This window comes from Triturus cristatus, chromosome 10, assembly GCF_964204655.1.
Source record: "Triturus cristatus chromosome 10, aTriCri1.1, whole genome shotgun sequence".
In the NCBI taxonomy this organism is placed as follows: domain Eukaryota; kingdom Metazoa; phylum Chordata; class Amphibia; order Caudata; family Salamandridae; genus Triturus; species Triturus cristatus.
In genome coordinates this window covers 1092991613-1093013556 of record NC_140593.1, presented here as the reverse complement: position 1 = coordinate 1093013556, position 21944 = coordinate 1092991613, and the positions used below count along the sequence as shown (strand labels likewise).

Genomic DNA, 21944 nt, shown 5'->3' with positions numbered 1-21944 from the left:
TGAAAGTGTGTTACCGAATGCAAGTCACCTGTTCTTCTGATGAGTACTTCTAATCCCAGATTCCTGACCTTAGAATAGATACAAAAGCAGCACCTTTCCAAGGAGGAGAGTTTGTGGAGTAAGATGGATGATCTATGGTGTTGACTTAGACCAAAAAGTGTTGTATAACCGAGCAGACTGTGTCCTTCCGGCCGGATATGGCTGTCAAGGCAGTGGTGATTTGTAAATGCATGTACTAGTGTCCACATTGCAGCCTAGCAGAGGCCACGGACAGGCACTCCTTGCACTAACGCAGTAGTAGTGCCCTTAGCCCTGGTGGAACAGACCAACAGACTTTCCTGTGGCTGCTTCTTGGCCAGTGTGTAGCAGGTCTCAATGCAGAGGACTATGCACCTCCATAAGGTTCTCTTCTTAATTACCTTCTCTTTCTTTGCTCCGGAGAAGACCATAAAAAGCTGATCGTCCGTTTGAGGTTCATTGTTACGATCTATGTAAAAGCTTAGAGTGATTTTGGTGTCCAGCTGGTGTAGCTTCTCCTCCTCTTTCGGTAGGTAAGAGGGAGCAAAAAACGTTGATAAAGTGATGGATTACTGATTGTGGAAGGGAGTCACAACTTTAGGTAAGGAGACCTATTGAGTCCTCAGCATCTGTTTGTCTAAGAAAAAGGTGATGTAGGGTGATTACACTGAAAGTGCATAAAATTCACTGACATGCACACAGATTTAATTGCAAAGAGGAAGGCCATCTTCAATCAGAGGCGGTACCTCTAAGGAGCACAACTGTAAAGGTGATAGTTAGGGCTCCTTTCTAGGGTTGGACTTCCTAATACTGTGATTTCCGACCACAATTTCATACCTCACAAATATGAGCAATGCGTGAGCAAGCTGGTGTGACATACAAATAAATTCTCTACTCCGTATCATCCACAAATTAATAAGTTAGTGGAGAGATTTAACAAGACCCTTAAGGGCAAGATGGGAACGCTATTGTGGGACCTCAGGAGGAAGCAGGATCTTTTCCTATCGCGTCTGTTTTCGCTTACAGGGACAGTCCACAGAATGGATTGGGATTCATTGCCTTTGAACTTCTGTTTGGGCACCCAGTGCATGGCCTGCTCACCGTGATCAGAGAAAGGTGCGAAGGAACCCACGAGTCATCTCAAAGATGTGGTGGACTACATGATTGGCCTAAGGAAATTGTTGGTGCAGGACATGGATGTAAAAGGTAAAACCTTCAGGCTAGCCAGGATTTGATGCGGGAGTAGTATGACCAGAAAGCAACACTGATTAGATACTAGGGAGTCAAGAGGTGTTGGGGCTGAAACCCATTTGTGCCAGAGTATTGGAGGGTAAGTGGCATGAACCATTCAAAGTGATACAGAAGGTTTCGGATGTGAACTAGCTAGTGGACACAGATGGGACAGAAGGGAACTCGGGAGAATGTTCCATGCAATGTGGCTTAAGCCTCACTTCTGGAGAGATTACACAGTGAACATCATGGCTAAAGTGGGAAGTTGAGGAAGACAGTGAGCCTCTTCCTGACTTGTTGCTTAGTGCAGTGCCTTGAAGGATGTAAGAGGTACGCCTTGCCCCATAATTGATAACTGAGCAGCAGAAAGAGATTAGAGAGGGTGTTAGGACGATTTTCCCATCGTTTCGCTTTGGTTCTTGTCTTGGTCCATGAGCTTGACACAGGAAATAGTCTGTTAAAAGCAAGACCTATAATTTGTATGACTGAGTCCAAGAATGCATTAAGACAGAAGTGGCTGAGATGTTTCTATTTAGGGGTGATTTAGAGATCTCGTGCTCCTGCAGCCAGTCCACAGGTGTTGGTGCCTAAGCAAGGTTTAATAGACTTTCGCTTTTGTGTGGACTGCAGGACCCATAGCAAAGTCAACTATAAGACTGATCATATAAGCTTGTGGACTGGCTGGGTCTGGTAAAGTACTTAAGCGCCTTACCAGTGGCTACTGCCCAGATTTCTTTAGCAGCCAATACCCAGGAGAAAATTAAATTGCATTTTCTGCTGCTTACCTATACCTTTTACCCTTTCTGGGGTATAGGCCATCAAAGGCTTATTCACCTGAGGCTTGAGCCGGGAGGTTATTGAGGCATTTTTAGCATTATCTTGCACAACAGCGTTTACCACATATTACGTCCGGCATTGTAAACAGCGTTAATTTTTAAACTGTGTTGTTTTAATTTACCTGTTTTTAGACCATTTGCTGCTGCTCACTTATTTTTTGTGTTTGCTGCTGCTCACTGGGGTTGGAAGGTGGGGGCTCACACTAGTCTCGGACTCGTGGAGCCGGGTGGGGCCGCCATCTTGGGGATTCGCAGGTCAGCGGACTAAACCTTTCCCTGACAGGGACTTAAAATCCGATGCAGACGCGAGCGTGCATCATTATTGCTCCTGAGGCTTGAGCCGTGAGGTTGAGGCATTTTTAGCATTATCTTGCACATCAGCATTTACCACATATTACATCTGGCATTTTAAACAGCGTTGATTTTTTAACTGTGTTGTTTTAATTGACCTGTTTTTAGACCATTTGCTGCTGCTCACTTGTTTTATGTGTTTGCTGCTGCTCACTGGGGTTGGAAGGTGGGGGCTCACACTAGTCTCGGACTCGTGGAGCCGGGCGGGGCCGCCATCTTGTTGATTGTTGGTAATAACTTCCAAGTACAGTTGTAAACCATCCATCACAAGCAGAATAGAATGGCAAACAACACTTGCCTGGTTACACTCTTTATTAAATCTACTTTCTGCAAACAGCTGTAAAAACAAAGTTTTAAAATCCATTTTATTTATCGTTGTAAGGAATTCTGGATCATTAAAACAAAAAATCAGCTTTGTTAACTTATCACACAGAAGCTTGATATATTTTTAACCAAGGGATGTCTAGGGCTAGTACAGAGCCATACAGTAGCTCACTATCAGCCTATTAGTGTTTCTGACTGCATCTATATCCTGTGACTTAACAAGAGGGGGCAAAGCACGACTGGATCTTCAAGAAAACTCATCCCTGGTTCTTTTTCACAATCGTAGGTTGAGCAATTTGTTGGGACTGCCAGGAATCTCCCATGGCAGGCATTCTCAGAAGTCTAGTTATTCGTAATATTAACATAACCCCCAGACTCCCACGCCTGAAGTGGCGATTGAAATACATTTCTCATGATAGATTATGCCCATATCTTTGATCGTTTTCATCCCCAATTTGCGTGAAAAAAGAAACCATGCTGCAGTAGATTTGTCAAATTGGTGCTTCATCGAGGATAATAACTGCTTCCAGGAACCATGTCTGTCTCATAGAAGTCCCAAATAGGAAATAGATGTAGTCTGGTTCATTTGCACTCCCCCTGCCCTAAACTGTCTCGATCTAGCAGTCTTGGGACCATATATTATATATCATTATAAAAGACTTACTTAAATTTCTCAAAGTCCAGATCAGCCAAAAAATCTACAAAGGCATTCAGTAATAAAACTGGAGGCCATTTGAGGTATGTATGTTGTGTTCTCCATTATAGCAGGTCAAGGCCTCAAGAGTAGTTTCAGTCAAAGTTCAGTTTATTTTTACAAGATGATTCCTCCTGCACAGTTGGGCAGAGGCCCGAAGCCAGTGGCAGGCTTTGTTAGTGCTGGGTGCCCGGTACTCCCTTATGGTCTTTCGACACCTGGCACAGACTGTGCTCATGGGGTAGCATTCACGCACGCATTGCTGGTGATGTTCAGTTTGCCGTGAGCCCCATGGTGTCTTAGGTTCATTTTTTCCCCCGTCAGTGGCTCCGACATACGCGCCAATCGCAGGGTTGCCAATGTCGTTTCAACCTTGATGGCTCTGGTTCTGCCAATGCTGGTCCTGTTGGTCTGTTCTACTTCAATGCCAGCATCCTCTCTGGGGGAGGTATCTTCCTCAACTCCATCTCCTGTTTCTCCTGTTCCTTAGCAGTTGGAGACAGTTGTCTCCAGTGTCAGCTTCGCGACCTTGCCTATCGCAGTGTCTTATTCTGGTGGTGCTTTTGAGAAAAGAACGGCTGTTTCTGCTACTTTCTAAGACTCTGTAAAAAGGGTTCTAATTCTATGTTTCATCTGCTAGTGGTTTGGTATGTGTCTTCAAACCTCGCTTCGGAGGACATCCACTCTACGTTGTGTAAGGCGTCTTCACTCCTAGGTTTGCCCCTGCCTATGGTGGCGGTGAAGACTGACTTGTTTGTTGAAAATCATATTGCCTGGTTTCTACTATTTGGAACCCTTTATGCCCTTCTTTAATGTATTCAGGGTCCCAGTTTAGACGGTATAGGGTAGGCATACCTCCGCTCCGACTGTTTCAAAGCCGGATCAAGCCCAGGTATTGCCCAGCTGGTAATGGACTAGCCTTTTTGTCTTCCATGCACTTAATAGAGCTGTTGCCCTCCCACCTTAGGTTTTTCACTCTTTTAGTCCTTGATCTTCAGACTTTAAATTCCAGGTGTCATTGATTATAAAACCTTATGTGTATTTTGCTGTTGGCTTGGCTGTCTTCATTCCCCCTATGAAATACTGGGTTTGGATAGTGTGCTCTCTTCAGTGAGAGAGGTTTCCACTATTTAAGTATTTAAGTCCTTTTTGTGTGTTCATTTAACAATGTTCGCAGACCAAATATGAAACTCACTGCATTGTTGGCTCCACATCAGTGCACTATTACACAACTGACACTGGGTCATTCACCCCCACTTTTAAATCTATAGCAACTAGAGATTTGATTTCCTTTCTAAAACTCAATGCTGCAACTCAGGACACTAAGTATCCTCATCACGTCTGGCTAGACAGTGCAGCTGTTACCAGATGTAATGTGATCAACCAAAAAAAGATCTTGCAGGAGTCCTACAGAGAGGGACCTTTGGCATCCACCCACATGTTGGTAGCCAGGAGTAGATGTGATTTGGAAGAAGCTGTGTACTTGTACAAGAAAAAAGGCTTTCACTCCACGCTGATGTGATTATTGTGTTTGTTTATCCTGCTGCCTTTGCCAGCAGCATTGTGGGATGCCCAGGGCTACACTGATCTACACATATTTGTAGGCCTGGCTTGACAGTGCAACTATCACATTTGCTTCTTTGAGTTACAAAAAATAGCTTTCAGAGTACTACTGAGAGAGGGGCTTAGGCTCCAAACACATGTTGGTTTCCCCGAGTACTGGATTTGATTGGGCTGAAATTGTGTGCTTCCACTAAAAAAGACTGCTTGTATTGAATGTTGGGTTTTTGGTAAACCTTATACTCAGATATACACAATAAGGAGCTACAGAGGGAAAAAGAACCTAGGCCGCCCTCCTCTCAATCAATATCTATCAACAAAGGCCTAGGGCTTCGAAGGTAAGATAATTTCTTGTTAGCTGCGGTTCAAATCCTATTACTTTAGGTATATAATACTCCCCGTTTTTTAAAATTTTTGGGGTAGTCACCAGCTAAGCTAGCCACCTTCAGTTTAAAAATAGTTTTACTTCTGGCAATCCCCTTGACAAACCTCAAAGTGCATAGACACGCGTAGAATACACCGGTTGTGTTTTTTCTAATACAAATAATAGAAAAAATAAGGAAAAAATGTGAAAGACGCGATGGCACCTCACGTGCGCAACACCAATTGAGCCTGCTGATTGGTACTCATCAGCTCTGCCCACTCTTATCATCATTGGTTGCCATCACGCTCCAAGAAATAACAAAGAAAGTGTCCAAAAATAAACCAAAACTGTGACGGTACGTGGTGAAGAAATCACATACCAAGAGCGACTGAATAGTGAAGGTAAAAGGTTGAAGAGGATGCACCCACAATAGGTTCAAACGTTATTCTTCCTTCGACGTGCACCCAAATCAACAATTAAAAAGGTTGCTTAATATGCATACCGTTATGTAGTGCCATTATGTTTCATCGCCCAGTATATTTATGGCGATTTCGTCAGGGCAGCTCCAGTCGCTTGGCACATACAAGGGACACTGTAAAAGATTTTTCTTCGGGGACTGCCAAAGGTAAAAAACACACAACACTCAGCTATTTCCACTTCCCCTTCTACATATATGGATATATGTCTTTCATTTATATATGTCAAATACCCTTAACGAGCCATGGCCTCGCGTACCAGCTCGCTCCAACAGGTCTTACGCGGGCTCCTTAAGTGAGTCCTCGCAGTGGTTCGGCACCCAGCTGTGATGCGAATCTACAAACAGGGTATTGTTGATGTATTTAACTTCCTCTTAATCACATAATCTTGTATTCGATGTATAAACGCACGTGGATATACAGACCCCCTTATTTATTTGGGACTTCTCCCGACATCACAGCTGGGTGCCGAACCACATTTGACATATATAAATGAAAGACATATATCCATATTTTTAAACTGAAGGTGGCTAGCTTAGCTGGTGACTACCCCAAAAATTTTAAAAAACGAGGAGTATTATATACCTAAAGTAATAGGATTTGAACCGCAGCTAACAAGAAATTATCTTACCTTCGAAGCCCTAGGCCTTTGTTGATAGATATTGATTGAGAGGAGGGCGGCCTAGGTTCTTTTTCCCTCTGTAGCTCCTTATTGTGTATATGTTTAGAACGGCGGATCAGCCGTGAGAGCTGTTTTTAAAAGATTGTGACGGCTTAGTCCTTTATAGGCACACACACTCGACTGTTCCCCCTCCTCTATACCTTTTTGGTTTCCACCCTAGTTCACACTCTTTGGGGTCGCGTTTCCACTCTTCAAATGGACAGAAATTGCCTTGCCTTTACAGACGAACAGATAGCAGCGATTTTATCAGGCCCCTCACTTTTCCCTGATGCCCCCTTATTGAATGTTACATCAGCCAGGGAAGAGTGGGAGAGACTTAGCACTACTAAGAAAAAACAAGTGAGGATAGCTCTCCACGGGGCGCTAATGACAGAGTATTTAAGAGCAGGGGCAGCCCCGGCAAGTCTTTTGGTAAGGATTGAACCAAAAATCTTCCTAGAAGACAAAACATTCAGGTTAGACTGGAGCTATATAGCCAATAAATGCACGCGAGATTGGCTAATTCTTATAATTAACACTGCCAAAAGACTAAGCGAAGATCTACTTAAAGAAATTGTGGACCTAGAGGAGAGCATAAGGCGAGACACCACTCTTGTTGATACTAAGGAACAGCTGTTGAGGATTCAGGAGGATCTGAGCGATTATAAAAATTATATGATTAACCAGAAAATCAAAGGGTTGAAGAAGAATCTTGATCGCTTTTCACATGAATGGGCTTTTCCCTATGTGGAAGACAAATACTATGACACTGTAGTTGAACAATCTATGAGAGGAGGTAGAGGTAGAGGTAGAGGCGGTAGGCAACAGAGTAAACGCACACTGAGTAACTGGACTTTTGATAACACCTCCAGTGAAGAGGAAGAGTTAGGCCCACAGTCCAACCCATCTAGAGTTAGATTCAACGAACAGGAGAAAAACAATGAAGACCTAGGCGCTCTCCTACGCTCTTTTTTAGGACAAGACCGCAGGGGCAACAGAGGGGGAGGCCCACGTGGCAGGGGTCGAAGCAGGGGCAATTCAAACCAACAATGGCAAACCTATTCCCCGAGGATAACACGGAGCCGTGGACGGAACCAGTTGTGATTGAAAACAACATTGTGGTGAACTTATCAGACCACACACTTACCATCAATGAAGAGAAAGTTTTAAATAAGGGGCTAGGGTTCGTTCCCACCCCTACACATGATCCCTTTAAGTGTAGGATCGAGCTCCATGAAACTCTACGGAGAGTAAAATTGAAGAAGTTCTTCGCCAACAAACCACAAGAAACATCACAGCTGTTTAACACCACACTGAAAAAGCCATCCAATTTTTGTCCAACTAATGCAATGGTGGGCCCTGAGGTAACGGTATTTGAGAATAAAGTACTGCAAGACATCTCCCGACTGGAACAGCAAGATACATCTCCCAGCTTTAAGAACATGAGTAGGGATGACTGGGAAGCAGTGAAGGGCCTTCAGAACAACCAATTACTAACGATTAAAAATGCAGACAAAGGTGGAGCTGTGGTTGTTATGAACACCATTGACTACGACACCGAAGTGATGAGACTATTGGGTGCCCACCACAACTACCGCCCACTAACACAAGACCCCCTTAATGAACTCTTAGAAATCATCAAGAAGATGGTAGGAATGGCCAAAGAAAAAAAGTGGATTACGATTAATGAGGCCGAGTTCTTAGTTAATAATAAGCCTAGGACTCCGGCTTTCTATATTTTGCCAAAAATCCATAAGCCGCAGCGGCCCCCTCCTGGCAGACCGATTGTTTCTGGGATCCAGTCGGTGCTGGAACCCTTGTCGCAATTTGCCGACTTTTTTCTAAGGGAGTCGGTTGTTAATCAACCATCGTTTGTCAAAGACACTATGGAAATCTTGAATATCTTGGAGGATTTTCAGTTCGACACATGTAATGAATTCATGGTGACCATTGACATAGAGTCACTGTATACTTGTATACCCCAAGATGCTGCGTTGGTGGCAGCAGCGCATGCTCTTGAGGGACAAGAGTGGTTCTATGACGCTCCCCAGTCCTTCGTGCTACAATGCATTGAACTTGCCTTGACTCGGAACTACTTCTGCTATAAAGACAAAATGTACCTCCAAACCACGGGCACGTCTATGGGCGCTACAATGGCGCCTAGTCTGGCATGTATCTATGTGGGCCAGTTCGAGGAACACGTCATATACCATCAGTCTAATCCCTTCCAGAACAATATTCGTCTCTGGAAGAGGTATATAGACGACGTGTTCTGTATCTGGTCCGGACCAGAGGATGGGTTATTAGACTTTCTGAACTGGCTTAACCTCCAAGACCCAAGCCTTAGGTTCACATGGAACTACAGTAGACATACAGCGGTGTACCTGGATTTGGACATCTATGAAGAAGGGGACAGATTATGTTCCAAAGTTCATCAAAAACCCACCGACAAGAATTCTCTCCTATGCTACAACTCATACCACCCTAGAGCACTCGGGGACAACTTACCCGTGGGACAGTTTCTTCGGTACCGAAGAAACTGTTCATCCACCATTACATTCTTGGACCAATCAGAAGAACTATGTGCCAAATTAGAGATGAGACAATATCCACAGAAGACCATTAGACACGCTAAAAAAAGAGCAATGAACACCCCCCGAAGTGTACTACTTCAGAAGAACGAAAAAACAAGAGACGATTGTCTACCTGTGGTCATGACATTTGATCCTTTGGCCACCAAGATCCGTCAGTCCATACGTAAACATTGGACATTGTTGTCTACCAAGGATTTTACCATGCCTCCACCCAGGTTTGCCTTTAGAAGAGCAAGCAACCTGGGTGATAAACTTGTGCACACTCGTGTAAAAATGGCACCTAGACTGACAGAGTCGACCATTCCCCCAGGACATTATCCATGCGGATTCTGTTCCGTATGTAGTTTGACAAAGAAAACACAGTGTCATTCTAAATTCAGGTAAAACCTGGTATTTTAAATATTTCAGCAATTGTAATACCGCGAATGTGGTGTACAGACTGACCTGCCAGTGTAACCTACAATACATAGGGCTTACCACAAGGAAAGTAAAGGTGAGAATGCAAGAGCATCTTAGCACAATTAGAGCCGGTAAACTTACGACCAAACTAGTACAACACTGTCATGAAACCAGACATGCCTTCACATGGGTGGTCCTTGAGAGAATAATGGACACATCCCAAAATACTGAGGACATACTGGCCTCAAAAGAAGCCAGATGGATTTTTCAGGAGAAGTCTGACCAATTCGGGCTGAATGACCAAATTGAGTGGGGTAGGGCAAGATACTGAAGCGGCTGATGACATACTCCATTTGAAAATTATTTTGGCTCGGGCTGTAACAAGATTTTTGGCCCGATGTTTGCCTACTTCGGTTAGATCTATTGGTTTTAAACAAAAACCCCCCCAAGTTAGTTCTATCTATGAATCCTAGTACAACATAAGATCTCCACCTGGCAATGAGGGGATATACGTAGACTATAAGATCTTAACACAGAGGCCAAGATTAGATGATATAAGAATCAAGTTATAGTTACAGACAATATTACTTCAACCCAACATTACCAGATAGAACCACATTGAGAATTGGCACTAGGTATTTATAAGCTCAGAGGTTTTTAGAAAGTACAATCTCCCCGGTATCCATTTAAAGATGGCGCTCATAGTAATTATAGTAATTATTAACTGGGATAGAGACGTGCAGGGACTTGGACTCATCATGAACATCTTCCGAGTTCAGGGTAAGGGCCTACAGGGAGTGTCTCTTTCCCCACATGGATATCTATGATATAAGAAATTATTACTTTGAGTATCATCACAAATACAAAATAACCCCCCTATCCAAAATGGCGCCCAAAGTTATGCGGGATAGTGTGGGTGTTGATATATATAGGCACGATCACTATCACCTATGAGTCAGTTCGTGAGGCCCTCCATAAAGCATCACCACAAAATAACCCCCCTATCAAAATGGCGCCCTAAGTCCGTACAGACACTGGTATGAAGGGGAGCAGTATCATTTTGATTGTCACCACAAATACTAAATAACCCCCCTATCCAAAATGGCGCCCAAAGTTATGCGTGACAGCGTAGGTGTATATATATATGAGCACGATATTTATCACCCGTGAGCCCTTCCGTGAGGCCCTCCACTAAGTATTTTCAAAAACGGATGTCCATGATCCAATAAACTTTGAATGGACACCGGTCTGTGAATCAGATACACTTTTAGCGCTAACACAAAACCCTCCCATTCCAAGATGGCGCTTACCACTGTCACGTAAGAGAGTAGGCGCTGGTTGCATATAAACAGTTAGGGGACCAGTGCACGGGTGACCGGCGGAGAGAAGGAGCTCCGTGAGGCTTTGGGTGGTAAGGAGGTGCTAGCGAGAACGAGTGGGGTTATAGATGTGAGACGGAGTATCTGCCTTGGTTATGACCCCTTGGTGTAGAGAATTCTGTGTATAGATTCTGATCAGAGCTCAAAAAATAAGGAGGTGAAAGCTTTGCAGAATTTAACCTGGCAATTACGGCAAATGAATTTTCTTTATTAATTATAATGCACTGCCTTAGGTGATATCTCTCTGGTATATACGTGACAGTTACAGGCAGTTCCGACATTGTTAAAAGTATGGTCTCCCAGAGTCCTGGCGTGTATGGGTGGGTGTGTACCACGGCTGATAACACAGCAAGTCTGAGAATATATATACTGTCTCTTACGATAACCTGCAGTACTGATGAGTGTGTCGTGAGAAGTCCCAAATAAATAAGGGGGTCTGTATATCCACGTGCGTTTATACATCGAATACAAGATTATGTGATTAAGAGGAAGTTAAATACATCAACAATACCCTGTTTGTAGATTCGCATCACAGCTGGGTGCCGAACCACTGCGAGGACTCACTTAAGGAGCCCGCGTAAGACCTGTTGGAGCGAGCTGGTACGCGAGGCCATGGCTCGTTAAGGGTATTTGACATATATAATTGAAAGACATATATCCATATATGTAGAAGGGGAAGTGGAAATAGCTGAGTGTTGTGTGTTTTTTACCTTTGGCAGTCCCCGAAGAAAAATCTTTTACAGTGTCCCTTGTATGTGCCAAGCGACTGGAGCTGCCCTGACGAAATCGCCATAAATATACTGGGCGATGAAACATGTTGGCACTACATAACGGTATGCATATTAAGCAACCTTTTTAATTGTTGATTTGGGTGCACGTCGAAGGAAGAATAAAGTTTGAACCTATTGTGGGTGCATCCTCTTCAACCTTTTACCTTCACTATTCAGTCGCTCTTGGTATGTGATTTCTTCACCACGTACCGTCACAGTTTTGGTTTATTTTTCGACACTTTCTTTGTTATTTCTTGGAGCGTGATGGCAACCAATGATGATAAGAGTGGGCAGAGCTGATGAGTACCAATCAGCAGGCTCAATTGGTGTTGCGCACGTGAGGTGCCATCGCGTCTCTTTCACATTTTTTCCTTATTTTTTCTATTATTTGTATTAGAAAAAACACACCCGGTGTATTCTACGCGTGTCTATGCACTTTGAGGTTTGTCAAGGGGATTGCCAGAAGTAAAACTATTTTTAAACTGAAGGTGGCTAGCTTAGCTGGTGACTACCCCAAAAATTTTAAAAAACGGGGAGTATTATATACCTAAAGTAATAGGATTTGAACCGCAGCTAACAAGAAATTATCTTACCTTCGAAGCCCTAGGCCTTTGTTGAAAACCTTATACTCAGAACAGCAAGAATGAGTTGGTTATGATGGGAAAGCAAATGATCATGTCAATAGGCCTAATTTGTTTATTATGAAATGTTATGAGAAAGACTCTAGGCCTTAAATATTTATTGAGAAAACCATATGATAAGATAGGCACTTAAGTGTGGATTGTTATTACTTATATTCAAGCCTATATATAAGTATGTTACATAGAATCTCACAAATTAACATAGTAGGCAGTAGTTTGGTGTTGGTTACCCCTTGTGACTAACCTAGGATATAGAAGGTTTGCTCTGTGAGAATCCTTGTTAGGCCCTCTTTGGAGAGCTTTGTGTAGCCAACTAACTTTGTATAACTTTCTAATTTTATGATTGTGTGTCTGATTGTTGCCTCATGGACATGATTGTGCGCAAAACTGTAGGTTTGAGTTGGTTATGGTGGCAATCGGTAGGATTGATGGGTGCTCTGGGAAACGTTAGGTCCAATGTCATAGGGCTGGTCTCCTTATTATGAAACGGGATGGCAAAGGCAGTTGGTAATTAAGAAAATAAATTGTTAAAGTCAGTAAGTCTTTAACAGTTAGTTATTATCACATTGTATTGCAGGCTGTTCCACAAAATTGTGTTGCATGAAATCTTTCAAATTACTGTAGTAGACAATAGTTCCAACATTAGCCACCTACTCTGAAAAATTGTGGGTGTTTTCACTGTAATGATCCTTGTTAGGCCCTATTAAGAGGGGTTTTATATGGTTTTTCAAGCTATATTTTTCTACATATTTGTAACTTTATAACGGTATACATACTGGCTACCAGTTTATGTGCATTTAAATAAGCCAGTGTTGGGTAAGGTGTAAAGCCTTATCGGATCATTGGGAAAAGTCCTGCCAGATTTCATAGGTTTGATCTGTTTATTATGGAAGGTTATAACAAGGACAATAGGCTGGCCTACCTATTGTGAAAATCATGTGTTGAAGAGAGTTGGCTCTTAAGGATGGATTGTTACTACACTGTGCTAAAGCCTGTAGGTAGGTAGGTATTTTGTTACATGTAGTCTCAAAGATTACCGTAGTAGGCAAGGACTTTGGTGTTGGTGGCTCACCAAAACAAACCATGGGAATAGACATTATGGTAATTCTGATTCAGCTCTGTTAGTATGTTTTTTATATGGTTTAAACAACTACATTTTGTAGAGATTTGTAAGTTTATTATGGTATACCTGATGGTTGTCTTGTGGGAAAGCTTATGACACACAGTCGGTCTGAGTTTGTTATGGTGACAAGTCAGGGATAAATGTTATAGGCCAGATTGTTTATAATGAAAAGTTACAATAAAACCCGTAACAGTAGGCCTATTGATTTAGTAAAGCATTTGTTAAAGTCAATTGACTTTTAAGGGTAGATTGTTATTAGACTGTATTAATGCCTACAGATAGATATTTAGTTTCATGGAATCTCATATTTTAATGTGGTAGGCAAGGGCTTTGGTGCTGGTTACCCCCTCTGACAAATCGTGGGGACAGAAGATATGCAGAATCCTTGTTAGGCCCTCTTAGAAGAGATAGTATTTTGCTTTGCCAACTGTAAATTTATGTTCGAGGCATATGAGCTGCAGATTACACACTGTGCATAGATCGACATCTGGTGTTGGGCCCGGATGTTGCAGTTGTTTTTCTCTTGGAAAGTCTTTGGAAGTCACAAGGTATGTGACTCCTCCTTTGGATCGTATTGCGCATGGGCTTCGGCTCCATGCTCAGATTGTTTTTTCCGCCCTCAGGTTCGGATGTGTTCTTCGTGCTCCGATTCTGAACGGTTTCAGTTCTTCTGATCGGCGCACAATCCTTTCCCTTTCCGCAGTACTGTTTCGCTCGCGATCTTCACACTCGACGCGACTCATCTTCCAAGCCTTCGATTCTGGTTGTCGACGAAGGCCTTTGGGCCTACCTGGCCTCCTGTCCTGGCTGATGGAAAGGACGCCATTCAAAAAGTGTCCTCGATGTGGGTCGAAGTTTCCCCACACCGATCTACATGAGGTGTGCAACCTCTGCCTCTCCCCTGAACACGAGGCAAGAGACTGTCCGGCTTGCAAATCCTTCAGTTCGAAGAAGACTATTCGGGACCGACGAGCGAGGAGAACAATGGCTCACTCGTCGACTTCGATCCCCAACGACCTCTTCGGAGAAGGCGTTGATGTTCCGGAAGAGCAGCACACCGAAGAGGGCCTCGTCAGCGCCTCCGAAGCCGACGACTCAGACGTCGAGTACATCACTCCAGCACAGAGGGGCGTGAGTACTAACATCGACCCCCACCCTCGACGACATCAAAAAAGGCTTCGGTCACCCCTTCGCCCTCGGGCCTAGGCAAGACCAAAGACACTGCTTCCCATACCTCGCTTTCGGGCCCGGTTAAGAAGCCCATCAAGCCTTCCGGCGGCTCGGGCTTGAGCCAGCGTGCCGTCGGTGCCGAGAAACACTCATCGGCACCGAAAAAGAAGACGGCCTCTTCCTCCTCCGCGCCGAGCTCCACAACGAAGCACTCGGCGCCGAAGACTGGTACTAGCTCCTCGGTACCGACACCATCCCCGGAGCTGAGCAAAAAACCAAAGGCCATCGAAACCCACACCTCAAAGCCGAAAGTCATCTTGGAACCAAGGAAACAAACAGACATTTCATAGTCCCACAGTTCAAAACAACGAACCGATGCCCAGTCGACGCCTAAGAAACCTACGGCTCCGACACCTTCGGCACCGAAGGATCGGCCCCCCACAGATGAACTTTTTCGGCCCCATCCACTACAAAAAACACTTGTGAAGGACCCAAAAACTGGATGGCAGGCTTGTCCAGCGGTCTCTTTTTGATGCTGAGCACCTCCTTCTCCTCCTCCTCCTCCTTCTCCTCCCCAACCTCATCATTCTCCCACACCCTCTCCTGATGAGGATGAAGATGACATCTACGACGACACAGGGGACCCCTCTCCTACAGGCTCCCCAGACCCATGGGACGACTACAACATCCCAGACGTCCCTAACGTCCCGCAGGACGACCTTTACCCTTCAAGACCGCACCCCCCCCTTGAAGACACAATAGGGTTTAACCAACTGCTCCATAAGGCTGCACACTACCACGGAGTTGATCTCCATACAGACCCCATGGAGGAGGACTTCCTCCTAGATACTTGTGACACTACACAGAGGGCCACTTCCATTCTGCCCATGCTTAAAGGGGTTATTAAGCACGCACCGGAAGTCTTTAAAGACCCGGTCAGGGCCAGGGTCATCAATCCTCGCATTGAGAAAAAGTATAAGGCCGCCCCTACAGACCCCACCTACATCAGAGGCCCCGCACCACTAGACTCGCTAGTAGTCTCCAATGCGAGGAAGCGTGCAAACTCCCACGCATCAGGTGAGGCTCCACCACCCGATAAGGAGTCCAAACTCCTGGACGCCTCTGGCAAGCGAACTGCGTCCCAGGCTGCCAACATATGGCGCATTGCAAACACCCAAGCGCTTTTAGCAAGATATGACAGGGCACATTATGATGAACTAGAAGCCATAATGCAACACCTCCCTGACAAGTACAAGAATAGGGCCAATGAGCTAATCCAGGAGGGTAAAACCATCACCAACACCTCCATTTGTTGCGCCCTCAATGTAGCTGACACCGCCTCTAGGGCAATTAACACCAGCGTCCTCCTGCGTAGGCATGCCTGGCTACGAATTTCAGGTTTCAAACCCGAGGTGCAAAGTTCCATCCTCAACCACCCCTTTGACGAGCAACATCTGTTTGGCCCCAACGTCGACGTTGCCCTGGAAAAAATGAAAAAGGACACAGACACGGCAAAATCTATGGGAGCCTTGCAGTCGCAAGCTCCCATGCGCTCCTTTCGCCGCTCTTCCTTTAGAAGCAACTCCAGAGGCTTCTCCTCCGACAGCGCCTCCACTTCTTATAAGGCTCCTACCCAATCCACCTTCACTAGGGGTTACCAGAGAGGCGGCTACAGGGGTAACAACAATGAAGGCAGAGGCAAAACTAACACCTCCTGCTCTGCCTCCACCCCCACCCAATGACTTCCCTCCACTCCCCCAGACCATCCCACTCCAGTCGGGGGCAGACTCCACAATTTCCTTCCTGTCTGGACTACCATCACCTCAGACAGATGGGTGACACAGATAATTCGGTCAGGCTACTGCCTCGAACTAACATCTACCCCCCCAAACATTCCACCCAAACAGCGCCCAATGTCACAGGAACATTTGTCACTGCTAAAGCAGGAGGTAATCTCCCTCCTACAAAAGAGTGCAATAGAACCAGTTCCTGCCCACCACCAAAACATGGGAGTTTACTCCCTATATTTTCTCATACCGAAAAGGGACGACACTCTAAGGCCCATCCTGGACCTCAGACCCCTAAACCACTACATACACTCAGACCATTTCCACATGGTCACGCTCCAGCAGGTACTTCCCCTACTCACCCAGAACGACTTCCTTGCCACCCTAGACCTCAAGGACGCCTATTTCGACATTCCCGTTCACAACGCTCACAGGAAGTTTCTCAGATTTGTAGTGGACGGTCAACACTATCAATTCAAAGTACTCCCATTCGGAGTCACCACAGCACCACGGGTGTTTACCAAGTGCCTAGCGGTAGTGGCAGCACACCTGCGAAGACAACACATCCACATCTACCCATACCTAGACGACTGGCTCATAAAAGCCTGCTCATACAACCAGTGTGTACAACACACTCATGCCACTATCCAACTACTTCACGAACTGGGCTTCACAGTAAACCACGCAAAGTCCCATCTGCAACCGTCCCACGTAAAACAATACCTCGGTGCCACCATAGACACCTCAAAAGCGCTAGCCTATCCCAGTCCTGCCAAGATAGCAAGCAAATTTCAACCGGAACACACTCTTCCAGCTCGAGTGTTTATGCAACTTATAGGAATGATGGCCTCTTGCATATTTATAGTACCTCACGCAAGACTCCAGATGCGTCCTCTCCAATAGTGCTTAGCACGCCAATGGAACCAGGCCCAGGGTCAATTGACAGATCTGGTGTTGGTAGACGGTAGTGCCCATCGCTTTCTGCAGTGGTGGACCACCAAAAACCTTTCCAAAGGGCGACCGTTCCTGGAGCCGGTTCCTCAGATAGTACTGACAGTAAACGCATCGCTCTCCGGCTGGGGAGCTCACCTACTACATCACACCATGCAGGGCAGGTGGACACCTCAACAAAAGTTACTCCACATCGACCATGTGGAGTTACTGGCCATATTTCTAGCTCTGAAAGCCTTTCAAACACACATCTCATGCAAGGTTGTCTTAGTCCACACAGACAACATGACAGCAATGTACTACATCCAAAAACAAGGCGGCACTCACTCTCTGCAGCTCTCTCAGCTAGCATGGACCATTTGGAGATGGGCCATACCTCAAAACATATTTCTCCTAGCACAACATGTCCCAGGAGTCCAAAACACCATTGCAGACCTGTTGAGCTGTCAGACTCAACAAATCCACGAGTGGGAACTTCATCCACAAGTTCTTCAACCATACTTTCACACGGGGGCAACCACAAATAGACCTCTTCGCCACCCAGATATCCACACCCATTGTCCAAAGGCAATGCGATATGGATGAACTCGTCAGGCAAATTTGCGTACGGTTTTCCGCCTCTCCCACTCATTCCATTAGTGGTGTGCAAACTACAGCAACGCTCCCTAACTCTCATCCTAGTTGCCCTGACATGGGCCAGACAACCGTGGTACACCACATTGCTGGAGCTCTCCGTAGTGCCGCACCAAAAATTACACCTCACTCCACGCCTCTTAACCCAGAACCATGGAGAGATCAGACATCCAGACCCAGCTCAGCTCAACCTTGCGATCTGGCTCCTGAAATCATAGAATTTGGCTACCTTAATCTTCCCCCTGACTGTATGAACGTCATTAAAGAAGCTAGACGTCTTACCACTAGAGCTTGCTACGCAGCCAAGTGGAAACGATTTGTGATTTATTGTCACAACAATAATAGCAATCCCTTGGATTTGTCTATCCAACACATCATAGGCTACTTACTACACCTACAAAGATACAACCTAGCCTACACATCTATTAGACTACACCTTGCTGCCATAGCAGCGTATCTACAAAATAGACAGCATCTATCCCTCTTTAGAGTACCTGCCATAAAAGCCTTCATGGAAGGCCTCAAAAGAATAATTCCTCCTAGAGTGCCACCCTCACCAGTGTGGAACCTAAACATCGTTCTCACAAGACTAATGGGGCCTCCATTCGAACCTCTACATAAATGCGAGCTTCAATTTTTAACATGGAAAACATCTTTCCTTGTAGCCATTACTTCACTCAGCAGGCTCAGTGAGATACAAGCACTCACCATTCAAGAACCTTTTCTGCAAATGCATCATAATAAAGTTGTTCCTTCCTAAAGTCATTTCTCCCTTTCACCTCAATCAATCTGTGGAACTGCCTGTATTCTTCTCGCAGCCACAAACCATTGCAGAAAGAGCTCTGCACACCCTAGACGTCAAAAGAGCTTTACTCTACTACATCGAGAGAACACAACCTTTTCGCAAGACCAAACAATTATTCGTGTCTTTCTCACCACCACACAAAGGCAACCTCATTTCCAAATCTGGGATAGCTAGGTGGATTGTTAAATGCATACAGATTTGCTACCACAAAGCAAAACAAATGCTATCTGTTCCCCCTAAAGTCCACTCTACACGTAAGATAGGGGCTTCCATGGCATTTTTAGGGAACATCCCCTTAGATGATATCTACAAAGCAGCTACATGGTCTACACCGCACACTTTCACTAAACACTATTGTGTAGATGTGCAAACTAAGCAACAAGATAGTGTGGGCCAGGCTGTCCTCAAAACAGTGTTTCAAACAACTGCAACAGATACTGGTGGTCGCCGCTAAGAGGGTGTACTGCTACACAATCTATGCACAGTGAGTAATCTGCAGCTCATATGCCTCGAACGGAATATGCTACTTACCAGTATGCATCTTCTCTTGGCATGTAGAGCTGCAGATCTACACACGCCCACCCGCCTCTCCGGCTACCTTTATCTGTTCCATTTTTATCTTATTTAGATCTAACACACATGGGCATCTTTCCGGTTTCTTACAAAGCTCCATTATTTGCCTGCTGGCGAAAAACAATCTGAGGATGGAGCTGAAGCCCATGCGCAATACGATCCAAAGGAGGAGTCCCATACCTCGTGACTTCCAAAGACTTTCCAAGAGAAAAACAACTGCAACATCCGGGCCCAACATCAGATGGCGATCTATGCACAGTGTGTAGATCTGCAACTTTACATGCCAAGAACAGATGCATACTGGTAAGTAGCATATTCCTTACTATTTAATTGTACAACTATGCCTGAAGCTTTCCTTATGGGAAAGCTTAAACGCCAGTACAGGATGCCACAATTGCTTATGGTAACAAGCCAATGAGAACAGCTAGCGAAAGACCTGATTGGTTCTTTAGCAAAAATATTTTGAATACCATAAATATGATCTGTTTAGCATGAAAAGTTATGATTAACGCAGTAGGCCTGACCTATTGATTGTGAAAAGCACTAAAAGCACTTTCATAAGCCAGACATTTTGCCATTGTGAATGCTTTTTTTTACAAGATCCCGGTGACACCAAAAAATAGTAGTAACAATGCCTACAAGAAAAATAGTAGAATGCCTTTATTGGAAGACAGATTGAGGAAGGGAAGTATACCTCCTTCTGGAAGGATGTAATTAACAGCGCTAAGATTATGTAGAAAATGGAATTTTATTATGGACTAAAGTATGTTGGTTCTTCTTCTCCCCCAAACCCACCAAATATAAAATATTTACAAAAAAAATAAAGCAACCAAACGTAGCAGAGTTTCCTGCCTGCCACTCTGAGAGACTGCTCTTTCTATTTAGAGTTGGGGGCATTCATGTTTTCGCCAGCGGTGCCCATGCTGGTTCCACTGGCAGAAACCTTACATCGACAGCCCGATTAACTTGGTGCTGTCAGTTTAAGTACATTAGATTGTCTGTACCATCTAGAGCCGATGGTCTGATGGACTGCCATGGAAAGGTCCTGAACAAAAAACAAAAAGAGAGAAATTTCCGCTTTGAGAGTTTATTTTTGATAAGGGGGAAAAAAAGTTTGCTGAATTGCCACATGAAACATTGCAAACCTTTAATACCTTCAGATGAGTCGCCATGGGAGCGCCTCCTTTGAAAGCACAGAGCTCTCTGCCAGACTGGTGATGATAGCCCTCCAAACTCCATATAGGGGGGCCTTAGTCTTGGCATAGCATGTGTATCTGGAGGATGAGAGTTACGTAAAATGTATTGCAAACAAATATATTGCATACAAACAAAAGCATTGAAAAATTATTGAACTGCAACGCCTACAAATATGTTGCAGAGCCTATACAAGAGGTTTTATTTAGAGGCTGGCAAAGCAATCTAATTTGTTATCACAATTTTGTATGTTTTATTTTCTTCCAGGCCTGTGATGCTTGGCAAAAGGAAGCTCAAAATGCAAAGGAACGTGCCAAAGTCGCAGATGCGGACAAACATCTTGCTCTTTTGAAAAAGGAAGAAGTTGAAAATAAGTTAAAAGAGCTGCAAGAAGAATTTGATGTCCTTTGTCTATCCCCCAACCTTTCTTTTATGAAAAATTATGCTGATATAGAAAATCTTTCTTTACCAAAACTTCATTCATTGCAAAGCCAACTGATGTCTGAACTAGAAACTATAGATGAGGTATGTATCATCTAATTGCATTGGTATCACTAAGAATCATTTGTTAAAAACTTGTTTTTCAAATTAATGGTGAACGGTACAGCTTTGAAAACTTTAAACGAATAAGAGGGATACATACTTTGTTTCAGCTGAACATATTTTAATGGTAATTTGAAGACCGTTTCTTTTCTCAAAATAATAGGTGTCCCTGCACATCAAATGAGCTGAAGCCTTATTGCCTTTTTATGGGCCTCTTAAATAATGATATTTCTGGTACCTACAGAAATCATGTAACCACTGTTTCCTAGCATTAGATCATTTGATAGATTCGCCTTCTTGTATTCCCTGCCCTCCGGCTGGAGAAGAGATCTCTCTTCAAAGCCTTCTGGGCTTGTGTCTAAAAGAAAATCTTCACCAATGATCTGAATTAAATATGTTTGTTCGAGGCATATGAGCTGCAGAATACATACTTGTGCATAGATCGCCATCTGGTGTTGGGCTTGGATGTTTGCAGTTTGTTGTTGTCTTGGAAGAAGTCTTTGAAGTCACGAGATAGGTGACTCCTCCCTTGGACGATAGTGCGCATGGGCATCGACTCCATCCTCAGATTGTTTTTTCCCGCCATCGGGTACGGATGGGACTTGCTGTGCTCCGGTTTGGTACCGTGTTTCCAACCCTTTTCGATGCGCTACCCATCACCACTCAACGGTATTGTTTCGTTCACGTGCCCTTCGACACACTAACCTCAAAATCCTTGATTCCGGTTGTCGACGCGGGCTGCTGGGCCTATCTGCACCATTCGGGCCTACGGCTAATGGAAAGGACTCCATTTAAAAAATGCCCTCAGTGTGGAACTCTATTTCCGCACAGTGACCACCACAAGGTCTGCAACCTTTGCCCCTCGCCA

At 44.5% G+C, this 21944-nt stretch overlaps 1 protein-coding gene across 1 annotated transcript in view; it reads left to right on the top strand.

Annotated features, from left to right (window-relative positions):
* UNKL (unk like zinc finger) overlaps window positions 1–21944 on the top strand; it is a 514610-nt gene that overhangs the window by 465463 nt on the left and 27203 nt on the right. Inside the window, exon 13 of the mRNA XM_085629284.1 lies at window positions 20801–21058. Coding sequence (XP_085485410.1) covers window positions 20801–21058 — 258 coding nt within the window. The remainder of the gene's footprint in view (window positions 1–20800; window positions 21059–21944) is intronic.